Here is a 25,547-nt window from a genome sequence, read left to right on the forward strand (position 1 = left end):
ATGACCCCTTCCATCCCTGTCTCCAGTTATTTCTCTCTGCAGGACCCCCTCTCGGTATTACTGTTCCTTCTCCTAGAATTCTCTCAGTCACCCCTGGAGGATGCTCAGGTCCCGTCTCCTGAACATGGGGACTCAACAATTATTCCACCTAAAAGACCTAGAAGCATCTCCGCGGCGCCCACTAATGGCCATCCCGCCCCAGGGTGACCTCGATGTGCCCCTTCTCCGTAGGAAAAGGGGAGTTCAGCAAAACTACACACAGAATGCCCGCGCCTCACCTCACCCGCGGGAAGGTGGGACGACCAACTCTTCTTCCTCCAACCTTTCCCAAACCTGCCATTCCCGAATCTGAGCTAGTACGATCTCCCAAAACAGGATCCCGGTGCAAGCCCAGGGAGTTCGTTAAGAGGATCTACGAATCGAACGAAACCCTTCCCCAGACTCAACCTCGTCTGATTTTCACGGAAGTTATTATTTATAATGCCCAGAAAGGAACCGAGGTTGCTCCGCAACAATTCGAGAGGCTGGGTCTCGAACCCAAAGATTCCTAACTGCAACTCGAACTGGGGCAGACAGACATAGGGTAAGCCTGTGCGCGGCGGGATACGCGGTCGCGAAGGAATGGGGCATGCTCGCAGAAAGCAGTCTCTGCCCACAACCAAGATGGCCGAGGAGGGGGCGGGAGTCCCTCACTTCCGGCCTCCGAGGTCTCTCTTTCTCTCCGGGAGATCCTGCTCTCGATGGTGATACGGGTCACGTGGCGGGGGCGAGGGTGGTGGCCTGTTCGCCACAGCTGGGAGGAAACCTGCTGGCAAGGCGGAGAGGGGAGGGGGCTTAGTCTCCGACGGGGGGGCGGTGACATGTCTCTCGAAGACCCATTTTTTGTAGTCCGAGGGTGAGTGACAGTGATGGGGGAGGGCAGAGGGTTCTCGGGCCCCTGCCAGCCGGTGCCCGGATGCGGACCGCAGCGTGCCAAGCGGTCCGGGGGTGCGCGGGCGGGATCGCCCGGTGGCCGAGTGAGAGAGGTACGCAGGGGGATGTGGAGGTCCTCTGAACCGCACCCTCCCTTCATTTGGGGGCGCAGCAAAGGGCGGGAGGCCCGCCTGCTCCCAGCCGCGCCCGCTGTGCCCTTGCCTGCAGCGAGGTGCAAAAGGCGGTGAACACAGCCCGCGGGCTGTACCAGCGCTGGTGCGAGCTCCTGCAAGAGGGCGCCGCGGTCGGACACGAGGAGCTGGACTGGACAACCAATGAGCTTCGGAATGGCCTGCGCAGCATCGAGTGGGACCTCGAGGACCTGGAGGAGACCATCGATATCCTGGGCGGTGGGGGTGTTGGAGGGCTCCTTTGGGAGAGTCCATTTGCCGTGGCCGGGGAAGCTGGGAGGCTGGACACCAGGGAGGCGGTGAGGCCTTTGAGGAAGAGGAGGGAGTTGTATCTGGCTCTGTCCTTGACTCTTGACTCGCGGCCTACGCATAGTGGAAGCCAACCCGGGCAAGTTCAAGCTCCCAGCTGGGGACCTGCAGGAGAGAAAGGTATTCGTGGAGCGGATGCGGGAGGCAGTCCAGGTGAGACGAGGTCCCAGTGGGGTGAGGGTAGGGTCGTGGGGGTGTCTATTCTCTGATGCTGTCCTTACTTCCAGGAAATGAAGGACCATATGGTCAGCCCAGCGGCGGTAGCCTTCATGGAGAGACATAAGAGAGAGGTAAGGCATCCTGACCCAGCATCCTCATGGGATCTTGGGGTAGCCCTCTCCTACGTGTGTGCCTGTTTTCCAGGGAAGTGTATGTCTGCCCCTTATGTGCAATGCCCACCTTTTCTGTGTGCAGTTCTCTTGGCCCTCTACCTGCCTGTTTTCTGTGTGTTTATACCTGAGCCCTCACTGATCGTATACTCTTCTGCCTTTTCCTGGAAGTCTATACCGGTTTCTCAGGGTGGGTGGGTGGTGTCTGTATATTTATCCCATTTCTTTGTTTTGTGTGTTACTGTGTCCAGCATATATGCGATGTTTTTTTGTTCTGTGTATGCACTTGACCCATCTGAGTATGTGAACTTGGCTTCTGAGTGTATCCTGTCTGCCTTGGGCATACGCACCCTTTCCTTCTGTGGGTGTGCCTGCCTTGTGTGTGCCTGTTCATGCCTTTTGTTTGCATGCTTCCTACTGCCTGTATATGCACCTTTCCCCTTTGTGTTATGTGCCCATTTTTGTATGTTGTGAAACCACCAGCCTCTTCCCATCCCATCATAAGCCTACATGGGTTCTGAGATAATAGGGGAACTGAGGCCCACACCAGCTTGGAGTCCTGTAGCAGTGCCCACAAGTGTTCCTGGTGTGCTATCTTTGGGATTAAAGTACAAATTCTTACAGACATCTGTTTATGTGGTAAAAAGTGTTCTCTGTGGGTTAGTTCATTTCCTTACTCCAACATAAGAAAGCAGGGGTTATAGTTCTCCCCATTTTACAGGTAGGAAACTGATGCACAGGGAGGTCAAACGTTAGGGCCTTGGGGTCAGTCACCTTGCTAATAAGTGGGCCTCGGGAACCCAGGACATCCCACTTCAGAGACTGCCTTACTAACTACTGTCTAAATTTGCCTGCATCTGGCTCTATGGTGAGCGGGCATCAGTGCCTGAACCTGTGATCTGTGCCCCTCCAGATGCTGACAGGCAAACCAGCCACCCAGAAGTCATCCAGTGACCTGCTAGATGCCAGCATGGTCTCAGCCTCCTCTCGCTACATTGAGGAGCAGCAGGCCACGCAGCAGGTTTGTGTGGGTAGTTGGGCTGTGGGCTGGAAGAGCCTGTGGACAGACAACTCAGGGCTTCTTGATGACAGCAGTTCCAATCTGCAGCTGATCATGGACCAACAGGACCAACAGCTGGAAATGGTGTCTGGGAGCATCCAGGTTCTGAAACACATGTCCAGCCGCGTTGGAGAGGAGCTGGATGAGCAGGGCATGTGAGGCCAGGACCCCCGGGGTGGGTGGGGAGCCTGAGGCCGGCTGCACTGAGGGACCCTTCAAGGCCTAAAACTGTCTTGGTCTTGGCAGCATGCTGGACACCTTTGCTCATGAAATGGACCACACCCAGTCACGAATGGATGGAGTCCTCAGGAAGATGGCCAAAGTATCCCACATGACAAGTGGTGAGTTCCCTGGGGAAGGCAGTTAGGGGAGTGGGGGGCATGGGGTGCTGCTGCCACCCCTGTGACTTCTGACCCTTTCACCCCCAGACCGCCGACAGTGGTGTGCAATTTTGGTGCTGTTGGGAGTGCTTCTCCTGGTTCTCATCCTGCTCTTCTCTCTCTGACCCTGGGCCTCTCTGGGGGGTGCTGACCCCTCAAGCTGGGGGAGCTGGTAGGGCCCTGCCCCCTGGAAGAAGGGGGTTGTGCCTGGGGAGCTGTCCCAAGGCTCTCACCCAGAGCCAGTGGGACCCTTGGGGACCTGGGTCTGAGCCTCTGCCACTGGTCCTCTTCCAAGTGCGCTTAAGGGTTGGTGGAGGTAGGAGGACCTCAGAACACCTTGCCCCATTTCTATTTTCAGTGCCCCAAAGCCATTTATTTGCTCATGTGCCTTCAATGTGTGCCAACTTGGAAATAAAAGCCTAGCCTTTTTTTACACATATTTATGTTATATGGCATGTTGACTCGGAACTTGCGGCTGCCTCCTGAAGGGGAACTTGTAATTCTAAGCCCGTTTGCACGCACTGTGGCCCAGGTGTGTGTGTATGTGCACTTGTGTGCATGTTAGGGATTTCAGTGGTCAGTATTGGGTGCAGAAGAGACTATCCTGGTTTATTTCTTGGTTTTCGTGATGGATAATGTGATTACCGCTGGAAATTTCAAACCATGAATATTTCTTGAGATTTTCGAGTTCAACCTGAACATCTTTTGCCTGCTTTGTGTCCAAAGTAGGCAAATACCTTAGCCATGGAGCTGAGTGGTCACTTCTGAGTGGTCACATAGAGGTAATGGTGAGCTCCAATGCACACCTGGTTTCTCGTTCTCGTGTGTGATGGATGTATCACTTTTAACAAGGCAGCCTTTGTAAATTTAAGGGCTTTGCCATAGAACCTTCCTGAGTATGAAATGGTTCCTGTAAGCCGGGTAAACCTGTAAGTACTGTGACCCTTAGATTGTCATTAGTTTGCACCCCCCAACTTCAGTGATCGGGCCAGGGAACCATGCATCTCACTCACTTACATACATGTTATAAAGTGCTGTATTACAAGGCTATTATTCCATCATGCCAATTTATCAAAACCTTAAAAAAAAAAAAAGAACAAAAAATGTACAGAATCCTTTCTTAAGTGCTATGTGTGTGGGTTCTCTTGAAACATTCTATACTTATTTCTAAGTCTGGGGCTAAAAGTTGTGCTCTGAGAGTCAGATGGGACAGAGCCACCTATGGATTTTTGTTGGTATTGCTCTCAAAACCCCTTTCTGGCAGCTGAAGCTAGACTTCAGGACTCCAAAGAGGCTGGTCTTACTGAATGAAACATTCAAGTCACCCTGTGAGGTGGGATACAGTTGACTTTTGAATAACACAGGTCAGAACTGTGCAGGGCCATTTATACACCAATTTTTAAAAAAATAAATACTGTAACTGTATACTGATTTTCTTAATAATCTTTTCTGTAACCTACTGTAAGAATACGGTATATGATACACATACAAAATACGTGTTCCTTCAGTATGGAGTCAGTAAGGCTCCTGGCCAACTGTAGACTGTTTTGGGGGGAGTTGAGTTATAGTTTTTGACTGCACAGGTAACTCAGGTTGTTCAAGGGTCAACCTCAACTCCATTACTGAGTCATTTTCATGGACACCTGGAGCTCCTTTGTTATCACAGGGCCAAAGGACTTGGCCTGGGCAGAGATGTAGCTTCCCTGTCCACCTCCCAGCACAGATCTTTTGTTGACTCAATGGGGTCCCTCAGAAAGGTAAATGCCCTTCCCAGCTGCTTGAAACAGCTGAGTTGACGGGACTGTAAGGCCATCTCCATGTCTTTATCTTGCCCCGTCAAACCTTTTGTCCTTTCATATTCTCAGGACCCTGCAGCTAGACTTGCCATCTCAACTTTCATCTGTTTAAAAGTTGTGTTGGCTTGGGATGGTGTGAGGGGTATGTTCAGGATGCATCAGACCACAGAGTAGCCAGTGAGTGGGTCTTGTGGTCTCTTCAGTGGAGCTTCCAGGGGATGCCCTCATGGGATTTTGGGGTCAGGCGTGCAGGAGCAGCATGGGTAGCGTGACTCTCTAGATTGGGCAGCCTGAATCTGTGTGCATTCCCACCTAGAATGTGCCATCCCTACACTCATGTTAATGCTGACATTTGGCATGGGAATTTCCCCGTGCACCCTGAGCTATGATCTTGCTTTGTCAATATGAAACCCCGGACAGTGGGGGCATCACTCTGCAGAATGGGAGACCCATGTGTGGTGAGCATCCCCTCCCAGTGAGCAGCGTGCAGCATGGCTGTTACAAAGGCTTTTAGTTTATTCTCCTCATCAGTGTCACTGATATTCTCATGTTCACATTTCCCAGTGCACTCCTCTCCTTACAGTAGTTAATGTGCAATCTCACTTACAGGCCAGGGAGGGGGAGGGGGACTTGGCCCAGAGCAGGGCGGGTGTTGGCACTCCACGTGGACACAGCAGGTGGCCTGTCCTACGGGACAAGGGGCAGCCAGGGGAGGCCTCGTCTTTTGTGTTGGGTCTGTGATTCTCCATCCCTGCTCTTTCCTGGCTGCCTGGGTGGGGCAGGGGTGGGGACATGCAGCTCAGAGCAGGGCAGGGGGAAAAAGGAACAGCAGCAGGCTGCCCTGGGGGGGGAGGGACAGAGGGGATGGGCACAGGGGTGGCTCCTGGGGTAAGGCACGACCCTGTCTTTGGCTCTCCTGGTGAGGAAGTTCCTCCCCTGCACCCCTGCCCAGCCTCTCTCCCCACACCCCCAGACCAACACACAGTCCCTGGAGCCAGGGGAACCTCCTGGGGGTCCCTGAAACAAGGGGGCCCTGCCACCCAACTCAGTGATGCAGGGGTGCGGAGGAAGGATGGGGCAAGCCCTGCCTAAGGACAAGGCAGGGAGTGGCTGGGCAGGGGCCTGCCCAGAAAAAAGGGTGGGGAGAGAACCAGTCCCAGGAGCTGGCCCCCAGCTAAGGCCTGGAAGGGGGAGAAACCGGGGACTCCTGCTTCCTTTTGGGGGCTGGCTGGAGCCCCAGCCCACCCTTCTGTGGCCCCAAGGGCCCACCAAGTGACCAGGATATTGTGCTTTGGGATGACGCTGGGGTAGGGTGTCAAGGCCAGGATGAAGGGCAGGGGAGGTGTGACTAAGGTGCTTGTGCTTTAGCTTGGGGTGTCGACTCCCTCCCAGACGTCCCCCCCGCCCACACTTGGACCAGAAAGAAGGGCGCCAGAATCCCAGCCAGACTGGACACCCTTCCACCAGAACAAGCAGATGCTTGAGGGACCCCTTTTCCACAGGTTGGTGGGGACTACTGGGTGGGGGGAGGCCTCCAAGTCAGATCCCAAGGGTCTACTAGGGAGGCCCCCACTCCTCTGGCAACCCCCTCACCTCTGGAAGCAATGGGCTGTCAGACTTGGGGAAGGGACGAGAGGTGAGGCGGTGAGGAAAAGGACTGGAGACAAAAACTGTCAAATAACACCCAGCACGGGTGGATGGGGAGTAGAAATAAACAAGAACCCTCTGGTTCACACATAAAACTCAAAAAAATCAAACACTTGCACTGGGTGAGGCTAGAAACAGGAATGGTTAGAAAGAAAATTCAGCAAACAACTGCTAACAATGGAGTGGGTCCTGCCCTGTCCCCAGCCCTGGGCTCTGCCAACAGGCCGAGACCAGGGAGAACCTTCACACGTAGCCCTGTGGGGGCACTGGCTGGACCCAACAGCCCCAGGGGTGGCCGGGCCTGGGTTCCGCCTCGGAAACGTGCACCTACACTCCACATGCACGCAACACAGTCAGCCTGCCCCCACCCCCCACCCCATCCTGCCTTCCATGGCCCCCTGGGACCGAAGGGGACATCAGACACAGTCCCACTGGTTTGAAAAATAAAAGGAATCTTATACTTCAGTATTTCATTAGCTAAAAAAATGTTTTAAAAAGTATGTACAGGGGATGGGGGCTGGGAGCCCTGCCGTGGGACGGGGTGGGGGAGGGAAGGGCAGCAGCCCACCAGCCTACCCCCCTGGTTCCAACCCTGGTCCCACTGCCTCTCATACCTTCATTCGTTTCAAAGCAAAACTTCTACACACGCACACGCACCTATGAGCCCCGGAAACCTCTCGTCCTATCGTCAAAGACTCACTGTCTGCACCCCTCACTCAAGACTTGCCCCTCTCAGGCCCCAGGGGACTGAACAGGGGCAAGAAAGGCTGAGCACAGCATCAGGGAGAAGGGCACTGAGCCCGCCACCATCTGTCACCTTAGGTCAGTCCTGGGATTTCTCTGAGCCTGTTTTCCTCAGCTGTCACAAGGGCAGTCCCCATAGCCTCGCCTAACCCAGCCCCAGGTGCAGGGACAGACGAGGGAGATAGGAAGGCGCTTTCGGAAACGTGGAAGCACTGGGAGGTGGTGGCAGAAGGGGTCCTGAGCACCCCGGGCCCCTCTGCAAGTCCCAAGGAGCTGCAGTGATGGGTGGAGCAGAGGACTGCACCCAGACCAGCCCCTCCCCTGCCTGGCCTGGTTGAGTGGAATGGGGAAACAACTGCTAGGGGTTAGGAGAGGGAAGCAAGGGCTCCCCAACTGTGCACAAGTGTGTGCAAGAGACAGAGAGAGAGAGAGAGAGAGAGAGAGAGAGAGAGAGAGAAAAGGCCACGCAGAGCTCGCACCACTGCCATCCTCTCCCAGCCCACTTGGACTGGGGTCGGGGGTGGGACGGGAGGCCAAGGGGCCGAGAGCATGCAGCACACCCCGCGGGTCCTGGGGAGGGACAAACAGTAGCTCGTGGCCAAGATGGCAGGTGGGGGGTGACAGGAGGGGGAGTGTGGCGGCCTTGTGGAGGGCCTGGTGGGGGGGTTACTGGAGGGCCTCAGCTGAGGGGCCTGCGTCGCCATCGTGGCTGGCTGTTTCAAAGCTGTGCTCCACGCCCATCATGTCCGGCTCCAGCTTGCCCGTGTCACCGATGAAGGTGGTGTAGGTGTCACCCTCCGGCGGCTTCCCCTTGGGAATCCAGCTCTTCCGCACAACTCGGCGGGCATTGGTGCACATGTCAGCCGCGATGGCGTTCATCTCACTCTCCTTGAAGTTCGGGGCAAAGTTCTGGCAGTAGTCTGTGCGGGGAGAGGGGACAGCTCAGACCTGCTTCCCATCCCACCAGCAGCCACTTGGCCATGCCTTTCCTGACTCCCTCAACCCCCACCCCCAGGACACCCAGGAGCCCCTCTCGGAGGTGAGAGAACACAGGCCTCACAGACAGCAGGCTACACCCCACTAGCGGGCTCCACGCCTGACTGAGCTCTGCCATGTGTCCCGGGTACGTGGGCCTCACGGGGTGGGCCCAATGCTCTTGGAAAATGTGGATCATTTGCCAGAATTTAGGAATTAGAGGATTCCACATACAAACTTAAAAAGAGTTCCCTCCTGACCACTGGCTGGGGACCTGGCTGCTTCAAAACTTCCATGACCACCCTGAGTCTGAACTCCCTGCCCCCAATCCCCATATCTGATAAAGCTTCCCTTCAGTGCCCTGCCCCACCCCAGGAAGAAATCTCTAACCAGTCATAGCCTTCTTCCCAAAAAAACCTAGACTGAACCTCAGAATCCTTAACACCGAAACCTACTGACCTATCACAGCCAACACCAGAGAAAAGAACCGTCTGCTCTCCCCAGGCCCACCCCAACCCGCCTCCAGAAGGCTGGCCACTCACACTTGACAGCATGGAGAACACGACTGTCCAGCGGTTTGCGTCTGGGGTCATTGGTGGAAGAGCGGATGCCAGTGCCACAGCTGTTGGCCAGTGTGTTCCTGGGGAGGAGGTCATGGGGGAGGGGAGTCAGACCCCCTGTGGTGGTGGGGGCCATGGGGCAGCTCCCCTACTCCCCAGGCTCTAGCAAGGGCCTCACCGGTCAAAGAAGGAGGCCAGGAGGCGCCGCAGCAGGACCTTGTGCCGCGTGCCTGCACTGACATGGCAGTTCATGAGCTGTGCCCTTGTGATGTACACGTTGGTGCCTAGAGGGAGAAGAAGGGTGGCCAGGCCCACTTCTTAGATCCCCCAAGACCTCCCTGACAACTTGCCCCAGGGAAGCGCTCAGGAGAGGACAGATGGCAGGGGGGCCACTGTCCACAGGGCACCTGCACCATGCTGGGCCCACCTAGTACATGTGTAGCTTTTGCCAGCACAACCAGCTAGGAGGTAGAACAGCCAGTGGAGACTTGCACCTAGGCACCCTGACTCTGAGGGCCAAATTATTACTTTTTAATCCTTGCTTGATGACATGCTTATTGATTTAGAGAGAGGGGAAGGGGAGAGAAAAAGAGAGATACATAGAAACATAGATGTGAGAGAGAAACATTGATTCCCTCTTGTGCCCCAACCTGGGGCCAAACCCATAACCAAGGCATGTGCCCTAACGGCAAATCGAACCCGTGACCTTCTGGTTTATGGGACAACGCTCCAACCAACTGAGCAACACAAGCAAGGAACAAAGGCCAAATTCTTAACTGTAACATAGTTTACCCTCACACTACCCAAGAAACCACCCATCTACTCCCTGTGGCTATGATGCCCCCCAATGCTTATGCCTGCCTCCAGACCAAAAACCTAGCAGCCAGTCTTTGGATGTGTATCAACACAGAGGGGGTCAGATGCCTTAGGACAAAGCCAGGGGCTGTGCCCTGGACCAGGAGCCCAGGGGGCACAAAAGCACAGGGTAGGGGGAGAGGGGGAGGGGGAGGGGGATTTGAAGAGCAAGTGAGACCAACCTACCCGTCACCAGCTCTAGCTTCTCAGAGGGATCACCCTCATCGTAGAGCTTGGGGTGGCAGCGATTACCGATCTGGTTAATTAGCTCAGCTGGGAGAGATGCCAAATCTTGCCGTACCCGGATGCGATTCCGGGACTCAGGGGTCACCTGCTCAGGGAGGGCCTCCACTTTCTCAGCTGTGAGGGAAAGAGGGCAGAGTGTATTGGGGATGGGGGTGGTAGGGGTGGGGGTGACAGTGGAGAAGGAGTGGAAGTGGGCCTCACCGCTCTGGCCAACATTCATCATGCTATACATGGTGTACATGTTGCAGATCTGCCGGTACTGCTCATCTGTGCCCTCCTCGCCTGCATCTTCCTCTTCATCCTCCTCATTGTGGTAGGAGCCAGGGCTGTCACTGGTATAGGCGCTTGAGGTGCCTGGGCTGGTCCGCTCAGACATGCTGGGCCCACTCACCACGCCCCCTGTTGCCGCCGCCGCCGCCGCCAGGGCCTGCTGGGGCGGCCGATTGGTGGCCAGGTCCAATGTGGAGAACCTGGCCATCTTGCGGCTGCCATTGCCACCACTGCTGCCACCAACCCCAGCCTCCTTCTGGCTGCTGTCCCACAGCCGCTTGGCCACAGGCGTGCACTGCACGGAGTCCGATTCCTGCTGCTCTGTCTTGACGCGTGACACGAGGGGCAATGGGGTACTGCAGGCCGTCCAGCTCGATGTCTGAGCCACGGGGCTCTGAGGCTCGGAAGATGGAGCCTCCTCAGCATGTAGGCCCTGGGAGTCACAGCTTGGGGAGCTCACCTTGAGGAAGAACTCAGTGCCCTTTTCCATGATCTCCTGGATCTGCAGGAAGCCAGCTGTGTACATGAGCAGGAACTGGTCCCCCATGTTCATGCTCAGCCGGCCTGTGTAGCAGAAGCTGAGGATCTGCTGGAAGGACTGGGGCTGCACAGCTGCTGGCAGCTCTACCACTGCGCTCCGGCTGCTGTTGAACAGGTCCCGGAAGTAGGAGCTGCTGGCAGCCAGTACAGCCCGGTGGGCCTTGAAGGCATGGCCCTTGACCACCACAGACACATCACAGTATAGGCCCTGAAGCCTCTGCTCATTCAGGCACTCCAGAATGCTGTTGCCGAAGTTCGGGATCTCCATCTGCAGGGTCTGGGCCATGGCGGCAGCTGTGTGGGGGACAGGGGAAGAAAAACAGAGGGATGGGGTCAGCTGGCATGCTCACCCCTGCTCCCAGCCATATGATGGATTTGCTGAGGCACTGAGATTCTGAGGGGCCACCCACTCCTTCCATTCCTTTAGGACAGATTGTCCAATCAGCCATACCAGCTACAGGACAGAGTGGCTGCATGCTGTCCCTTGCAGACAAGGGAGAAAGGTAAATTTACACATTAAGTGTTTAAATACGAGATGAGTTAACACAGTAAACTCCCTGTGAGCATAAAGCATCACTAGCACTCCATGCATAGTGTAACTCTGAAGGACACTGGCATGGGAACTCCCACAGCATCCACAGTGCTAGGCACATGACCCTCAACCACCATTTATTGAATGACTAAATGACCACTCAAGAAATCCTGAAATTGCATGAGAACACCATTAGTCACCAGGGAAATGCAAATCCAAACCACAAGACACTGTTTCATTCCCACCAGGAAGGCTAGAAGAAAAAAGGCAGATCACAAATGCTGGCAAGGATGAGAAATTGGAACCCTCCTACATTGCTGGTGGGAATGCGAAATGGTGCAGCTTCTGTGGAAAACCATTTGGTGGGTCCTCAAATGGGTTAAGTATGCAGGTGCCATATGGCCCAGCAATTCCATTCCTCACAATTATACCCAAGAGAAATGAAAACATATATCCACAGGAAAACCTGTACATGAATATTCACTGCAGCACCCTTCGAAATCGCCAACAGGCAGAAATAACCCAAACATCCAAGTGATCAATGGATAAACAAAACGTAGTCTCTCCATACAGTGGAATAGTATTCAGCCATAAAAAGAAATGGACCACTACACACCACAAGATATATGAACCCTTACAACATTATGCTAAATGCAAGAAGCCAGACAAAAAGAGCACATATTGTATGATCCTACTTATATGAAATGTCCACAACAGGCAAATCCACAGAGACAGAGGGCAGGTTAGTGATTTCCAGAGGCTGGGAAATTTGGGGAAGGTGTGAGCAAAGGGAGGCAGGATGCCATACTGTGATGTATAAGAGATAGATATTTGGTCATTCCGATGTCTCACACATTGGGTCTTCGTCCATGATTCCTGGCTCACAGATCTAGGAACCCTTGGAGTTTCCGAAGTGCTGAGTGAAAAATCTATTGTTATGTTAAGGAGGAAACTTTTCGCAAACACCTAATGATGGAGCTGGTTGCTAAATGAGCCAACCTTGTGATTAGAGGTGTGGAACTTTCAGCCCCTTGCCCACCCCCAGGAGGAGAGAGGGGCTGCAGATGGATCGCCAATAGCAAGTGACTTACTCAGTCTATGTAATGAAGCCTCCATAACAACCCAAGATGATGGCTTTGCCTCCAGGAAAACATATGGAGATGTGTGGGAGTGGCTTGCCAGGAGAGGGTATGGAAGCTTGGGGCCCCTTCCCACTTACCTGGCCTGGCCCTATGCAGCTGTCTTCCACCTGGCTGTTCCGGAGTTACATCCTTTTACAATAAATCAGTGATCTAGTAAGTGACATGTTGTCTGGGTTCTTTGAGCAGCGCTAGCTAATTAATCGAACCCAAAGAGAAGTTTATGGGAACCTCTGATTTATAGCCAGTCAGAAGCACAGGTGATAACCTGGACTTACGATTAGGATTCTGAGTTGAAGGAGGTCATTGAAACATCCAATCTGTGGCCAGTGAGTACGAACACTGGTAACCTGGGCTTGCAGCTGGGGACTGCAGTGTGTGGGAGGGGCACTCTTGCAAGACGAGCCTTTAACTTGTGTCCTCTGACGCAATCTCCAGGTAGCGTCAGAATTGAGTTGAATTCTCAGACACTTTTTTGGTGCCTGAAAATTGTTTGTTGGTGTGGAGGAACCCAGCCTCTCAATCCCAAGTGGAATTGAGTCCAGGAACCAAATTTACAGGGTTTCTTCTCAATATGTTGAAAAATGTTCTATGATTGTGGTGACAGAGGCCTAATTCTGTGGCCACACTGAAAACTGCTAACTTGCACACTTTAAGTGGGTCAAGTGCATGTGTGTGCATGGCAACAACGCTGAACCCGTAAGGTTTCTTCTGGGCAGAACCAGGGATGACACTTGCCAGGCACATTCTACAGGTCTTTTGCATTTTGAACTTGATTAATGTATTGCCTATTTTCAAAAATAAATAATATTTTAGCCCTGGCTGACGTAGCTCAGTGGATTGAGCGTGGGCTGCGAACCAAAGTGTCACAGGTTCAATTACGAGTCAGGGTACATGCCTGGGTGCAGGCCACAGCCCCCAGGAACCGCACATTGATGTTTCTCTCTCTCTCTTTCTTCTTTCTCCCTCCCTTCCCTCTCTAAAAAAAGAGATACTTTAAAAAAAATAAAAAAAATAATATTTTAAAATAAAATGTATAAAACCAAGACACACAAAATTTATGCAAAGTAACCCCCAAGTACTGAGGATGGGTGGGAAAGAAATGCAAATGTAAGGTTCCTGCTCACAGAGGCCAGCCCCTATCCTGACCTGTGGGGAGACCACTATTGTGGTGGGGGGCCAGGGACCTCTTAAATGTGTGCACTCTGCACCACAGCCTATTAGGTCAGTGCACACTCCAACTCAGGAGAGCTGATCAGGCGGGAAGGGCATGTCCCGTACTATGGGGGCAATCATAAAAGACCTCTGAAGGATGATGTGGTTTTACAAGTGCCCCCATGAGTAAGAGTGTCCCCTGCAATTCTACAGAGTGGAAAAGGTAGTGGTCCTGAATAAGCAGAGTAGGGGTGAAAAGAGAGGCCTAAGCAGAGTTAGGCTAGTGAGAAGAATGAAGAGAAATGACAGGGAAAGAGTGCATGCAAAGGCCCTGGGGCAGGAACTAACCAGAGAACCCAGCTAGTGTTCCCTCATTCCCCAGTGTGCTTTCCTTAATGAGTCTGTTCTGACCTGCTTCCGTGGGCCGAGAATCAGGCCCTACCTGGTAACACTGGGTTCATTTTGAACACTGTTCCTGGGGGAACAGAAGCAGCCTTATGTCTGTGGGCTCAGAGGTGCACTTTGGGGCCAGGATGAGTACTGACTCCAGAACTGACTCATTCCAGAATCAGAAGCTCCAAATCTCCACTTCTCCAGCTGGGAATACCTGACAAGACCGACCTGGTTCTATAAACTCATTCTGGACTCACAGAGTGGCTCCCTCTGGCTCTACCAGAGGGAGATGTAGGTCCTGCCCTTCTGAGCACACAGGCTTCTAGAGAAGGAGATGCCAGGAGACTTGCATGAGCTCCCTGAATCGTCTTAGCGAACCTCCAGAGCAGATTTCATACTCCCAATACTCAGCTGGGAAAACTAAGGCTATGTGGATGTTAAGGACTACCCCAAAGTCATTAGCAAGTAAGCGGTAGGGACAAAATTCAAACCAGGGTCTGCCTGGGCACTGAAACCTGTGGTTCCCCTCAGCTGTGCCCTCCTTGTTGTCATCATCAGAATCACTTAGGGCAATCGGAGGAGGGAGACGGAGAAAAGAAATCCCATTAGAAGGAAGCACATACCTTCCAAGGACTCAAACTCAGGGCTGGAGGGGCCGGTGACTGGCCCTCAGTGTGAGGAGATAGGGAAAATGGAGGTGAAGGGCAGAGCCCAGAGAGCCCCATTCAGGGCCTGGCAGCCCTGACCTACCTCCTCAGGCTGCCACACGCAAACTGCTCTGGGTACCAGGGCCCAAGTGACGAGGGTCAAGGTAGTCAAGGGAGGGTGGTCCTGAGCACCTGGAAGGTGCTTCAGAGAAGGCTCACACCCCATGAGGGAAGACCAAGGCAGAAGAGGCCTGCTGTGGAGCCAGAGGCCCCAGACCTGGGTTCTGATGTCACCACTCCACTCTCTAGCTATGTGACCTTAGGCCAGCCCCTTGCCTCTCCGTGCCTCAGTTTATTCATCTATAAAATGGGGGTGCAGGCACCCAAGCCACCCCAATGGACTACAAGGTGCCAGGCAAGATAGCCCTGCAGAGAATTCTCACAGATCTGTCAAGAGACAGAGGGAGAGATTTAATTACAGTTGGGGTGAATGTCATCTAGCAGCCAACCTTGGGGGTACAGCGAAGGGATGGGGAGATGACAGAGAACCACCAACAGTCTTGGGCAGGAAGGAGACCAGTGTGGCTGGAGGGCAGCACAGGGGGACAGAGCTGCTGGGGTGTGGGACAGTGGGGCTTTGGCCTAGTGAGGACAAATATTTTTGACTGTGACTAATGGGAAGGTCGGAGCAAGGGAGACTCGAGCCTACACCAGCCCTGGAGAATCCCCAGCAGCAGTGTGGAGACCAGCACACAAGACAAAGTACTGAGGTGGCAGCAGCGGGGAGGGAAGAAAGAGAGGAAGGAGGGGTAAGTCCCTGGTATAGGGAGACACTGTAACACAAGCAGCTGCTTGGTGGGGTTCTCTCATTCTACACTGCAATGGTCACTGGTCCTGGACAGGGAGCCACCCATGTTCTCTTCCGATGCCCTGTAATTGGAGGGGCAGTGTTTTTAAGAGCTGTACGTACAGTTTCTCCTCTAAGGAGACTGCCCATGCATGAGGGCAGGCACTATGGCCAGATATGCTTATGATTAGCAACTCAGAACAGAAGCAGAGGCTCAGTAAATATTTGTAAATGTGTTAAATAGCTCTGGCTGGTGTGGCTCAGAGGACTGAATGCTGCCCTACAAACCAAAGGGTCGCCCGTTCAATTCCCAGTCAGGGCATATCCCTGGGTTGCAGCTGGGTCCCCAGTTGGGGGCGTGAGAGGCAACCAAGCAATGTATCTTCAGCACATCGATGTTTTTCTCCCCCTTTCTCCCTCCTTTCCCCTCTCTAAAAAGAAAATAAATAAATAAATTTTAAAAACGTGTTAAATAGTGGAGAGGGAGGTGGACACACAGCAACAAGCTGGAAACAGATGAGTCCAGTTTGGGAAAGGGCAGCTGGTGGGGTTCACACACAGAGGAAGAGAGGGTGGTGCAGATGTGGATGTTTCTGGGGCTGCAGGGGGCATTCCGAGGGATCCCCCTAACTGAACTCAGTGTGCCAGGCACTCCTGCAAGCAGTCTCCAAGGGCTATCCTCTCAGGTAAGAGCTAGGATCTCCCCTTTTATGGGTGGACACCACGGCTCAGCATCACCCAGACCCCTCCATGGGAACTGGTGCAGCTCAGCAACAGAAGTACTTCCAAACCTGACATTCTGGCTGAATCTGACCCCTAGCCTCAGAGTGTAGCACCCCGGGCTTTGAAGCTTAGCAACTGGGGAAGGGGGCACAGGATGACAATTAGTGCAAGTGGCTCAGCTAATCAGCACACAGGGCTTGGCAGTGGGGTGGCAGGTCTATAATAAGCTGCAGAGACCAGGTGTGGCCCTGCTGTCCCTGCAAAGAACAGGTTGTTGTTGTTGCTGGTGGAGTGGTCCCTTAAAGGGCTTTGAGACCATAGTAAGGGGGCCACAAGGAACCCTAGAGACCTACCCGGGGCTCCCTTCCCCACCCAATCTGGTGGGCTCAGAAGGAACTACACCTGCGTATGTCACCTGCATATGTCACCTGCATATGTCATCCCTGCGCAGAGCCCTTCACCCACACTAACCCTGTGAGGGAAGCTCCACAGAGCCCTCATGAGCTCCCAGAAGAAATGGGTCTAAAGCAGCTGGTGCCTGACCCAGGTCACCTGCTTGCTGGAAAGTGGTGGGATGGAGCCAGGGGACATGGTCTCCAAACTACCCAACAATTTTGTTGCCAGCAAGATGAGCCCTTCACCCCCACCTATCTCAGACCTCGGGCCCCCTGCATGGTTCCCCCCATGGGTCAGGCCTTTGGCCAAGCTGTGCAACCTGCCTGGAGTGCTCTTCCCCTCCCACTGCCCACATCTTCCTCCTCCGCCTCAGCTACAGCCCCTGCTCTGAGAAATACTGGGTAGGACACCCTTCTTCTGTACTTCCCATCCCTAAGCTCCTATGCTCACCTCGGAGAACATGAAACCCCACTAGACCATAAACTCCCCAAGCGCAGAAAACTGTATTTGAATCCCCTCTCCCCACAACGTGGCACTTGTTAAAGAACAGACACGGAGGTGGACACATGGCACCAAGGACATCTCTCCCAGAAAGCACACGTGGAGGAACGGCCGTGCGAGCACACCAGAACCCAACTGGAACCTGACTGTGTGGGTGCCTTGGACTTCCAGGCCCCAGAAATGTGAGAAAATCAGTGTCTGTTGTTTAGCCTCCCCGTCCATGGCATTTTGTTACAGCAGCCTGAGCTGACTGAGACAGGCATAGAATACCATCTAACTAGCCACCCACAGCTCTGCCATGGAGCGCCTGGCCTGGACCTCCCACATGGGTGCCAGATTTGCAATGCAGCTTAGATGCCAATTCAGTGTGCCTACTACACCCGAGGTCCCGTCCCCCCAAAGCCTGCTCTGGCTGTGGCTCTCACCAGAAAGCTCCCACTCAGGCCAAAACCCTAGACTCCCATGGAGGGGAGAGGCAGCCCCCGGCCCTACACAGAGCCCAGAGAGTCCTCCCAGCCCTGCAAGCCCTGGTCTGCACCTGAGCAGATCTCCCACTGAGATGTGAGGCCACAGCATGTGGTTTCCATGACCTCCCAACAGTCCACTCAGCAATATTTGCCAAGCATCTGCCTGGGCCAGGAAGTGTCCAGAAGCCCAGGGTGGCAAGGGACGTGGTAACTCAGAATCACACCGTCAACCTGCTGCACGCAGGGAACTCTCATCTGGCCCAGAAAGGCTGAGATCTGCAGGCCCAGGAGTGGCCATATCTGGACTGGGGCTGTGCCCTCAGGGCACAGGGAAGGCCTGCAGTGCCTTAAGGGAGAAGCAGGCCTGGTCCTTCCAGAAAGTGAAGGAAGGTGAAGGCTCACACTGGGCTCAGTCCTCTGCTGTGGATGGAACTGGTGCCCCCCAACCCTAACCTCCAAGGTGCCTGTATTTGGAGACAAGGTCTGTAGGAAAAAGTTAAGGGTTAAATGGGGGTCACAGAAACGGAGCCCCAATCCTGTAGGACTGGTATCCACATAAGAAGAGAAGGAGGTGTGTCTCTCCAAGCATGCACAGAAGAAAGGCCGTGCGAGCACACCAGAACCCAACTGGAACCTGACTGTGTGGGTGCCTTGGACTTCCAGGCCCCAGAAATGTGAGAAAATCAGTGTCTGTTGTTTAAGCCTCCCCGTCCATGGCATTTTGTTACAGCAGCCTGAGCTGACTGAGGCAGGCGTAGAATACCATCTAACTAGTCACCCACAGCTCTGCCATGGAGCCCGTGGCCTGGACCTCCACATGGGTGCCAGATTTGCATGCAGCTTAGATGCCAATTCAGTGTGCTTACTACACCTGAGCTCCCGTCCCCACAAAGCCTGCTCTGGCTGTGGCTCTCACCAGAAAGCTCCCACTCAGGCCAAGATTATTAGATTCACCCTGAACTGCCTTCAAAACCAGCTTTCACCATCTGGACCCCGAGTCTTACCACCGGGGCCCTGCCTGCTCTTCAGCCTTCTAGAAGACTGCCCCCAAATGGCCGCAGCCCTTCATACCCCAATCACCACCTTGAATTCCCAAAGGCAGAGCCTCTCCCACCCCGATTCCTTCAGTCGCTTCTCCTGCTTGTTTTGCCTTCTTGGCGCTCCCCACCATCTAGCAAATGAGATGTGTCCTTGGCTTTGTGGTCAGCCCACTGGGGCAGGGTGCTGGCCTGTTCCACGTTGCTGTGTCCCTTGTCCAAAGAATTACTTCCATTGCTTCCAACCTAACTCCCTGTCTCATTCTACAGTAATGAGACTAAAGCAGGAGAGTAAAGCAGGAGTGGGACTCAGAAGGGGTCTGAGGCTGGGAAGGGGTGTCTGATGCACCTCAGTACAAGCTGCTTCGGCCAGCATGGAGGGTGTTGTGCAGACATGCGCCCTCCTCTGAGGGCCGCACCAGGTGGGGTGGCCAGCAGTCAGGGTCCCAGTTAGGGCTCAATGTAACTGAATGTGAACAAGTGCTCACTCTGCTGGCAAATGAGGGCCAGGCCGGGGTGCGGCAGGCCTGAAATGGAACAATTTGTATAGCCAGCAATTCCTGGAGTGGAAACTAACTGCCAGCTCTTTGGAAAGGGAGCTCTGAATTCTCTAGCCAGCACAGGCTGGGGGTACTGATGTGTGCCTATCAGGGACAGTCAAAGGCCCGGATATTCTGGCTGACTTTCCAGGGAAGCTGTGATGGCCCATTGACATGTAAACAAGTTAAGGGAAACCAACTCCAAGTGTAAGAACGACCTAAGGCCCCTGGAAAGCCCCATAATCCTTTACCCAGCTCAACAAGAGGTGGCCAGATCCTGTCACAGCGGGGGCGGGGCGGGGGGGGGGGGGGCGGTGGGACGACGACTCCGCAAAGCCACCGGGGACCCTCTGCAGGGGCTGAATTAGACAGCTCAAGCAAACATTTGCTAGTGAAGCACAAAATGCTCTGGTTGTACAGATCCTACTGTTGGCAACTATTTTTAAAGTCTGTGCACATTTAACTCACTTTCTTTTTCCCTGAAAAGCAGCCACTAAATCCATAGTGGGGGACAGATTCACAACAGTAGCTGGCACTCACAAGGTCCCTACTGTGCACCGGTGCCCAGCAGGAGTGCTTCAGTTTGGGGGAGGAAACTAGTCTCTTGAGACCATGGAAAGATGAGGTCAAGGGCCAGAATCACACTCAGGACACCCGCTCTTGTCCAAGAATTAGGAGGCTTCCTGACTAGGGCTGGCCAGGCGGCCCGTGCCGAGCTCGCCCTTAGTATGGTCTTGTTCTTCCCCACAGCAGGCAGCTGCTGTGACTAGCCCTGATTTCAGGGGTAGGAGAACTGGGGGCTCAGAGAACCCAGAGCGGGGGAAGGGAAGCCAAGAGAGGCCAAGGCCACGGCCAAAGCCAGGGCTATTTATCCTTGCTGGGCATGTCCTCTGCAGAAATGGAATCTGCTGCCCACCTGGGGGCCCCAACTCAGGGTCTAGGGTGCTCTGGAGGGCCAGGCAGGGTGCTGTTCTTTCTGCTCCCCTATGGAAGCCACCTACCTTCATCTAGCCTCCCCCTGCTCTTCTCCACTCTTCCTTCCTTCACTGCCACCTCCAGGCATGAGCAGTCTAGCCTGCTGCCTCTCCAACCTCCCACTCTCTCCTAGCAGCCCTGGGCAACCTAGCCTCCGCCTGCAGCAGCTCCAGGAGAAACCCAGCAGCAGCTCAGCCCCCTTTCCATTCTGACCACAAGCCCTCCTTTCTGAGGTACACCCTACTCCCTCAGTGTAGTCACACCCAAAGGACACTTGGGCAGCAGCCATGAAAAAACCCTGCAGTGTCACCACTCTGGCTATCAAGAAGGAGTCTGGAGGGGCTGAGGATGGATGGTTGCTGGGATGGGGCTTGCTGAAACGCGCTTGGACATCACGCAGGGCTTGGCAGAGCCTAAGAACTGGAGTCTTACTATTTTACTAGACTCAAATGTCCCTCACAAAGCTTCCTGCTTAGAATTACACTTCCCTTCCTCTTTGGTTCCAGGAACATTTATCTATTGTAGTGCTTGCCCCACCATCAGTCTACCCAACTATAAAAGGGGCCAATAGCAGCAGCAGCCTGACAAGGCTGTTTCAGAGATTAAACCACCAAGTAACCCACCATGCAGTCAGTGCCCAGGAATGTCAGCTGTCAGTATTACTGGTGTCCCTTTTTGTCCATCCACCTAGCCCTCACTGGATTGCAAACTCCCTGACAGCAATGGAGACAGCTTATGTCTCTCACCATCTCCCAACCCTTATGTGATTTCAGGATAACAGGCAGTGCTTACAAAGGGCTCCTCCAGGGCCTTCATGGCATCACACCCAGACACTAACTTCTTGTGTGACCCTCACCAGCGGCTGCCACCCCACCACTACCCTCGGGGACAATCGTTCTCTGTGGTGGGCTGCCCAGTATACTGTGTGATGTCAAACAGCACCCTCTGCACCCACTAGAGGCCAGGAGCACTGCCAGACCAGCTGTGACATTCCCAAGCATCCCCTAAGGGGACAGAATTGCCCTTGGTGGAGATGCGCGAGGTACGGGTATGCCTGCTTGTCCTCACTCATCAGATGAGGAAACAGAGGTGCAGACAGCAAGACCTTTGCTCAAGGGTCGCATGGCCACAAGCAGGGTGGCACAGAGTGGTGCTAAGGGGGAAATTCTACTCTCTCCACTACAGCATGTCAGCTCATCCTAGTCCAGCCAGCGCTTAAGTCATGAAACAGTGGAGTCTCTCAGGACACTGAGACCTTCACCAAGGAGGCAGTAGGGGAGAGATGGGACAGTAACTATAACCAGGCACTGGATGCAAGACAGCCACCTGCCCAGTCCCATCTCATGGCATCTGTGGTTCAAAGGGCTCTCTAGGGGGAGACGGAGGGGTGACATTCTCAGGCAGGGGAACGTAGGATCAGAGGCAAGGAGGGGGGCCCACTTGCTCATGGCAGGCATGGACTTAAATGAGTTCAAAGGTGTTTAAGTGCTCGGAGAAACCAGGCACCCAGGAAAGCAGTCAGGGGTGATGAGGGTGAGGGAGGACCTAACAGGAGCAGCACCGGTATAAACCCCACCTCTGTGTCTCCAAGCCCCAGCAGTTCACCTCGGCCTCAAATGCAGTGATTCTCCTGGGGGCTGGCAGGCCACCTTTTCCATTGTGAGCTTTGGCAATGACACCGATGAACTCCCAGTCAGACCTCACCAGACCAACCCCCAATCCTCCACATTGAACCCAACAACAGATCCTGCAAGGCCAACCAAAGCTCTCATCTCCTCCCAGTCCTGCCCAAGAATCTCCTGGGGCTCCCCAATGCCTGCCTAAGGCACCAGATTGTAACAGGCCCCGGATGCAGGCCAAGGAGTCTGAACTTGCATCTGGGGCATCAGGGAGACCCTGAGACCGGCTGCTTCCTTTCTGTGAACAGCACTAAGGATCTGCCTGCACATCAGGGTCACTCTTGGCTCCTTCCCTCCTGAAGACAAGATATTTAGAGCACTTGGCAGGGGCCTGGCACAAGCTCAATGATGGCTCTCAATAGGCTATCCCCTCTGCCTAGAACATTTGCCCTTCCCTGCCCCAGCCTTCTACCCCCAGGCCGGTGATTTCTTATTATTCAAGGCTCAGATCTCCCAAAAGCCTTCCCTGGGCATGCCATCTAAAGCTCTCCCTCCCATCAACATTCATTGTCATTTTCCCTTATCCCACTAAGTTTGTGAACACAGGAATAGCAGAAATGATCACTTGGTTGTCTGAGGTCAGTGACCTTCACTAGAATAAAAGTCGCTGAGAGTGGCTCTAGAATCTGTTACTCAGGGCTGCTCCCCTAGTCCCTAGCAGGGCATCAGCACCCTAGTGAAATAAAACTGTCCCAAGGGTCCCTTTACTTGTTGTATTCCACCTCCAATGCCCTGCCGATTATGGCCTCCTCTGGCGCCTTAGGTCTGTGCACCCAAAGTCCTCACAGAAAAGTCATCAGTTACTAAATGTGCATTCCACAGCTCCAGGTACAGGCTCAAACCCACTGCCTTCTTCTTTGCCATCCATATACCACAGGCAGCTGCCACCAGCCTGCCCCGGTTCCAGCTATGTGAGTAGAGGTAACCACTGCTGTCCTCAGTACCCAGCCCAGAGCCCCACTGGAGCCCAGAGGAGACCCCAGCCTCAGCCCAACCAGGTATGTCTCTTTACATAGGGCTGCTGGCCCAGTTCCCACACCTCCCAAAACCAGAAGGACAGCCACAGAAGAGAGGAGGCCAGGGCCAAAGCAGAGGGCAGTTCTAGGAATTATGGGGAGATTGGTAGAAGGAAGAGAATGAGAGTGACTACCCATCACTAACCCAGATCTGGCTGATACACTCACCCACAGTCTGCGCAGGTGCTAGGCTCCCAAGTCAATGTTCCCAGGACACAGCGGCAACAGCCCTGCAATTAGTGCAAAGAAAAGGAACAAAAGCTGGAGTGGACTGACCTGGGACCAAAGTGGGAAAAAGACAAACCAGGCAAGCAAAGAAAAAAATCCAGCTCCCGGGCCCAGCCCCGTTCTCACAAGTGCTTCCCCCTGCCAGTCCACAGCTGTCACCTATGACCTCTTGGCTCCAAGAAGGGGAATGAGGTAGATAACCAGGCATCTGAAAAAGCTTTCACTTCTCCTACCCCTTGGGACACCAGGAAGTCTGTCCAAAAAGGCATTGACCCATCTCCTGGAGTGGAAAGAGAAAGAGTGGTCCTGCCAAGGAATTTGGAAGATTGGGGAGCTCCTCCAGTCATGGCTCTCAAAGGCCAGCTCGGGGGATTGTGGGTTTGGGCTGATGGTCAGCCAATCCAAGCCTGCCAGTGTCTGGTCATGTGACCTGGGACAAGCCACCCGAAGCCTCGTCTTCTGTACCACGAAGAAAGCCTAAACTGACCTAGTGGTGGTGAGCAATCAATGATCCAGGGGCAAACGCAGCACAGCCTGGCCCAGGACAGCATCCTGCAAGCACAGCCCCAAGGGCCTCCACCAGAGTGTAGGTGCCTAATTTGATCCCCTTTTCGATGACTGCCCGTTACCCCACAGTAAGCCTCCAAAACACAAAGAACAAAACTTCATACACTCACCTCCCAGTTCACCTCCAGGAAACTGACACCTGGGAAGCCATGGTATACACAGTGGCTGTTTAAACCTCAGGCTCCAAAGTAAGTGGGGAAAGATTCTAGGACCCTTAGAGAGTCAGGTAAGGGCAGCTGGGCTGGCTGTCTACAGATATATGGGGTGGGGGTGTGCAAGGCCACCACCATGGTAAACAAGATGCCGGAGCTAGGTGTTCCCAAGCTGCCCACACAAACACCCACCTGGAAGGCCAGAGCCTTGAACAGCCAACAGAGACTTGCCCAGAGGGTAGGTCGGGGACCCAGAGTCTTAGAGGAATTAAGTATGGGAAAGAAAAAACTCCCCAGGTTTGGCCCAGAGCTAACATCTGACCAGGAAAGGGGGGGGGGGGGGCACATCTTGGCACGTGCCTTTCGATCACACTAGTTTCTCAGGACTTGCCTTCACATCCCCATTAGTGTAGCCCAAAAGCTCCTCCTTCCCCCATTCCCAAAGCTCCTACAAGTTCCTCAACTTACCTGATCGCCCCAGTATCTGGCCTTTCCCCCTCAACATCTCTTCATCCTTAACCTCGGTGACCCCTGCAAACATCTACGGGACCTACTAGCCGCCGGATCCCCCAACTCCCGATTCCGAATAAACTCCGCCCACACCCACCCTGGCCCCACTTCCTGGGCTTCTCCTCAGCCGCCCCCAAGCCTGTAACCTGACCCACCCACCTCCACCAGCGCTAATACCTGCAAGGCCCGCCCCGCCCCGACCCCCTCCGAGCCATTTCCCTCCGGCCGCGCAGCCCTCCCCTCCTCCCCGCACTATGCCGGCCCAAAGCCCGACTCCTCCTTCCCCTCCCCCTCCGGGCTCCCCGGGGGCCTCCTCACTTTACCCCTCCGGCCCTCCAACTTCCCTGGCCTCCCGGCACCTGCCCCGTCCCAGCTTCGCCCCGCCCCCGCGCTGGCAATGAGGGGAGGAGGTCTGGGCCGGATCCCGCCGTTTCCCTAGCCCCGCGGCCCGGCCGGGGGCTGGACGCTCAAGGCCGCTGGCGGGGGGCAGGCCCCCCCCTCCACTCGTCGGTCCAGCCACAGTGCAGGCTGTGGACCTGGTTCCTTCTTCCTCGGAGGAAGCCCCCCAAGCAATCCCCCTTCAGTCCTTAGCCGGACCTCCGATGCCCTAGGGCAGCCCCGGCGGGAGGAGGCCGAAACCCGGCCTGGGGCGGGCCGCCTCACCTGCGCCGCGGCCGCGTCCCGAGGACTTCTGGCGTGCTCCGCAGCGGCGGCTGGGGCCGGGCCTGGGCCTGGGGCGCGACCCCCTGCGCCGGGGCCTCGGCCTCCGCCTCCGCGGCCTCCGCGGCCTCCGCCTTAGCAGCAGCGGCAGCCGCGGCGGCCATTCATTGTGGGCCAGGCCGCCCCAGCCGAGCGCCGAGCCAGCGCAAGCCGCGCCGCCGCGGTCGCCGGGCTGGGGAGGAACGGCAGTGGCTCTGCCCACACACCGCCCTGCGTTCCGCCCCCTAGGCGAGGCCAGTCAAGCACCGAACGCGCCCCTTCCCGTCTCCGTCTCTTGCTTCAGCTCCTCGGAGTCTTCCAGTAACTGGTCAATGCCTGAGAGTTCGAATCCCCACCCCGCTACCTTCTAGTCCCGCGACCTCAGACAAGTCGCTCTGCCTTTCGGAACTTTAGTTTCCTGTAAGACACAGACGATATGGTCTGCTGTTATCGTGTCAGCCACTGTTTTAGGCTCTCTATGTGAATGATCTCGTTTAAACGACACAGTAACATTTTTACGTAGAAATTATT

At 54.7% G+C, this 25,547-nt stretch overlaps 2 protein-coding genes across 5 annotated transcripts; one reads left to right on the forward strand and one right to left on the reverse strand.

The window, feature by feature from the left end:
• Window positions 1-742: 742 nt before the first annotated feature.
• STX10 (syntaxin 10) lies at window positions 743-12,447 on the forward strand. Of its 4 annotated transcripts, none has more exons than XM_036032413.1 (8): window positions 743-895; window positions 1,141-1,310; window positions 1,471-1,565; window positions 1,640-1,702; window positions 2,655-2,762; window positions 2,850-2,956; window positions 3,048-3,142; window positions 12,359-12,447. In XM_036032413.1, the coding sequence occupies exons 1-8, from the start codon at window positions 861-863 to the stop codon at window positions 12,430-12,432; spliced, it is 747 nt and encodes a 248-aa protein (XP_035888306.1). In that variant the 5' UTR covers window positions 743-860; the 3' UTR covers window positions 12,433-12,447. The 4 variants fall into 4 exon arrangements, with proteins under 4 accessions (XP_035888306.1, XP_035888308.1, XP_035888307.1 ...); XM_036032415.1 differs by having other exon boundaries at window positions 2,850-2,952; window positions 12,359-12,377; XM_036032414.1 differs by lacking the exon at window positions 12,359-12,447 and adding an exon at window positions 3,230-3,616 and having other exon boundaries at window positions 2,850-2,952.
• On the reverse strand, window positions 7,838-25,179 carry NACC1 (nucleus accumbens associated 1). Its single transcript, XM_028520203.2, has 6 exons — window positions 24,981-25,179; window positions 10,206-11,108; window positions 9,945-10,118; window positions 9,082-9,187; window positions 8,886-8,983; window positions 7,838-8,288 (listed from the first exon to the last, which is right to left on the reverse strand). The coding sequence occupies exons 2-6, from the start codon at window positions 11,098-11,100 to the stop codon at window positions 8,035-8,037; spliced, it is 1,527 nt and encodes a 508-aa protein (XP_028376004.1). The 5' UTR covers window positions 11,101-11,108; window positions 24,981-25,179; the 3' UTR covers window positions 7,838-8,034.
• Between the last annotated feature and the right edge of the window lie 368 nt (window positions 25,180-25,547).

The sequence above is a fragment of the Phyllostomus discolor genome, chromosome 8 (assembly GCF_004126475.2).
Source record: "Phyllostomus discolor isolate MPI-MPIP mPhyDis1 chromosome 8, mPhyDis1.pri.v3, whole genome shotgun sequence".
Classification (NCBI taxonomy): domain Eukaryota; kingdom Metazoa; phylum Chordata; class Mammalia; order Chiroptera; family Phyllostomidae; genus Phyllostomus; species Phyllostomus discolor.

Excerpts from the sequence above, each read along its gene's own strand:
- STX10 (XM_028519944.2), top strand. The coding sequence starts at position 861 with ATGTCTCTCGAAGACCCATTTTTTGTAGTCCGAGG. Across the intron at positions 1,311-1,470 it reads GGACCTGGAGGAGACCATCG|GCATAGTGGAAGCCAACCCG; the intron begins ATATCCTGGGCG and ends CTCGCGGCCTAC. Across the intron at positions 1,566-1,639 it reads GGATGCGGGAGGCAGTCCAG|GAAATGAAGGACCATATGGT; the intron begins GTGAGACGAGGT and ends CCTTACTTCCAG.
- NACC1 (XM_028520203.2), bottom strand. The coding sequence starts at position 11,100 with ATGGCCCAGACCCTGCAGATGGAGATCCCGAACTTCGGCAACAGCATT. Across the intron at positions 10,119-10,205 it reads GATGAATGTTGGCCAGAGCG|CTGAGAAAGTGGAGGCCCTC; the intron begins GTGAGGCCCACT and ends TTTCCCTCACAG. Across the intron at positions 8,984-9,081 it reads CTGGCCTCCTTCTTTGACCG|GAACACACTGGCCAACAGCT; the intron begins GTGAGGCCCTTG and ends CCTCCTCCCCAG.